General features: G+C 46.6%; 1 protein-coding gene across 1 annotated transcript; it reads left to right on the top strand.

Annotated features, from left to right (window-relative positions):
- LOC109835536 lies at nucleotides 408-893 on the top strand. The gene has a single exon (XM_020403507.1). The coding sequence runs from the start codon at nucleotides 408-410 to the stop codon at nucleotides 891-893; it is 486 nt and encodes a 161-aa protein (XP_020259096.1).

Below are 1195 nucleotides of genomic sequence, written 5' to 3'. Positions count from 1 at the left end.
TGTTTTTAGCAGGACTTCGCCCTAACCTTCGTCAATACCTCGTTTCTAGGAGGTTTTATTTAGTTCGAGAGGTAGCAGATGCTGCCACTTCTCAAGAGAATGAGTTAGCTATGTTCAAGAAGGATAAAGAAGGGAACACTAAGGAAAAGGGCAAGAATAAGATGCCTTTTTCAGAACCCCAGCAGTAGCAGCAAGGCCCTCATAGGAGAGGACCACAGCAAGATCAGAGAACGCCTCAGTAGCGTAAATTCTAGGACACTTGTTTTAAGTGTCACAAGCTTGTCCATAAAGCATCTTAGCGTCGTAGTGCACCAGCAGGAGCCCAGCAAGGAAGAGGGTAGAATCAGCAGCAGAACAGATTTCAGGGTCGAGGTCAGGGCCAGCATATGAGATTGGAGTCACCGCCAATGGTACCAAAGATTGAGGGACAGGTTCGTGCAGTTCAGGAGGTTCCTCAGAGACAGGTAGTTCCATATGCTCCATCTCCAGCAGCAGAGCAGCTTCCAGCCACAGGCAGAGTGTATGCAATGGTTCCTCATGATCATGACACTAGCGGGGCCGTAGTGGAGGGTATGCTCTCCGTGAACTCCTTTCCAACCCGTATTCTTTTCGATTCGAGGGCTTTCCACTCTTTCATATCTTATGTTTTTATGATTAGACTTCAACTCGTAGCTCAGCCTCTACATGTTCCTTTGTCAGTTTCTACCCCACTAGGAGAGATGTCGCTCTTGGAGAGCATTTGTGGGAGGTGTATTATCAGCTTAGATGAGTCCAAGTTTGTTGTAGATCTGATAGTGTTGAGCATGTCAAAGTTTGATGTCATTCTTGGTATAGATTGGCTATCTTCCTACCACGTTAGTATAGACTATTTTGCGAAAATAGTCAATTTGTGAGCATCCAATGGGTCCGAGTTAGTTGTGTCCACCTCTCAGGGGAACCAGTTTGCGGAGTCATTACTAGCATACATCGAGGAGGTGATGCTTCAGGATCAGAGTGCGGATATATAAGAGACTAGAGTTGTCTCAGATTATCAGGATGTCTTTCAGGATATACCTGGATTAACTCCTGTGAGAGAGGTAGAGTTTTGTATTAAGTTGCAGCTGGGCACAGCCCCGATATCCCGAGCACCCTATCATATGGCACCTGCTGAGATGAGGGAGTTACAGACCCAGTTGGATGAGTTGTTGGCCCAGGG

This window comes from Asparagus officinalis, chromosome 3 (assembly GCF_001876935.1).
Source record: "Asparagus officinalis chromosome 3, Aspof.V1, whole genome shotgun sequence".
In the NCBI taxonomy this organism is placed as follows: Eukaryota; Viridiplantae; Streptophyta; class Magnoliopsida; order Asparagales; family Asparagaceae; genus Asparagus; species Asparagus officinalis.
This window is presented reverse-complemented; position numbering and strand designations above follow the sequence as displayed.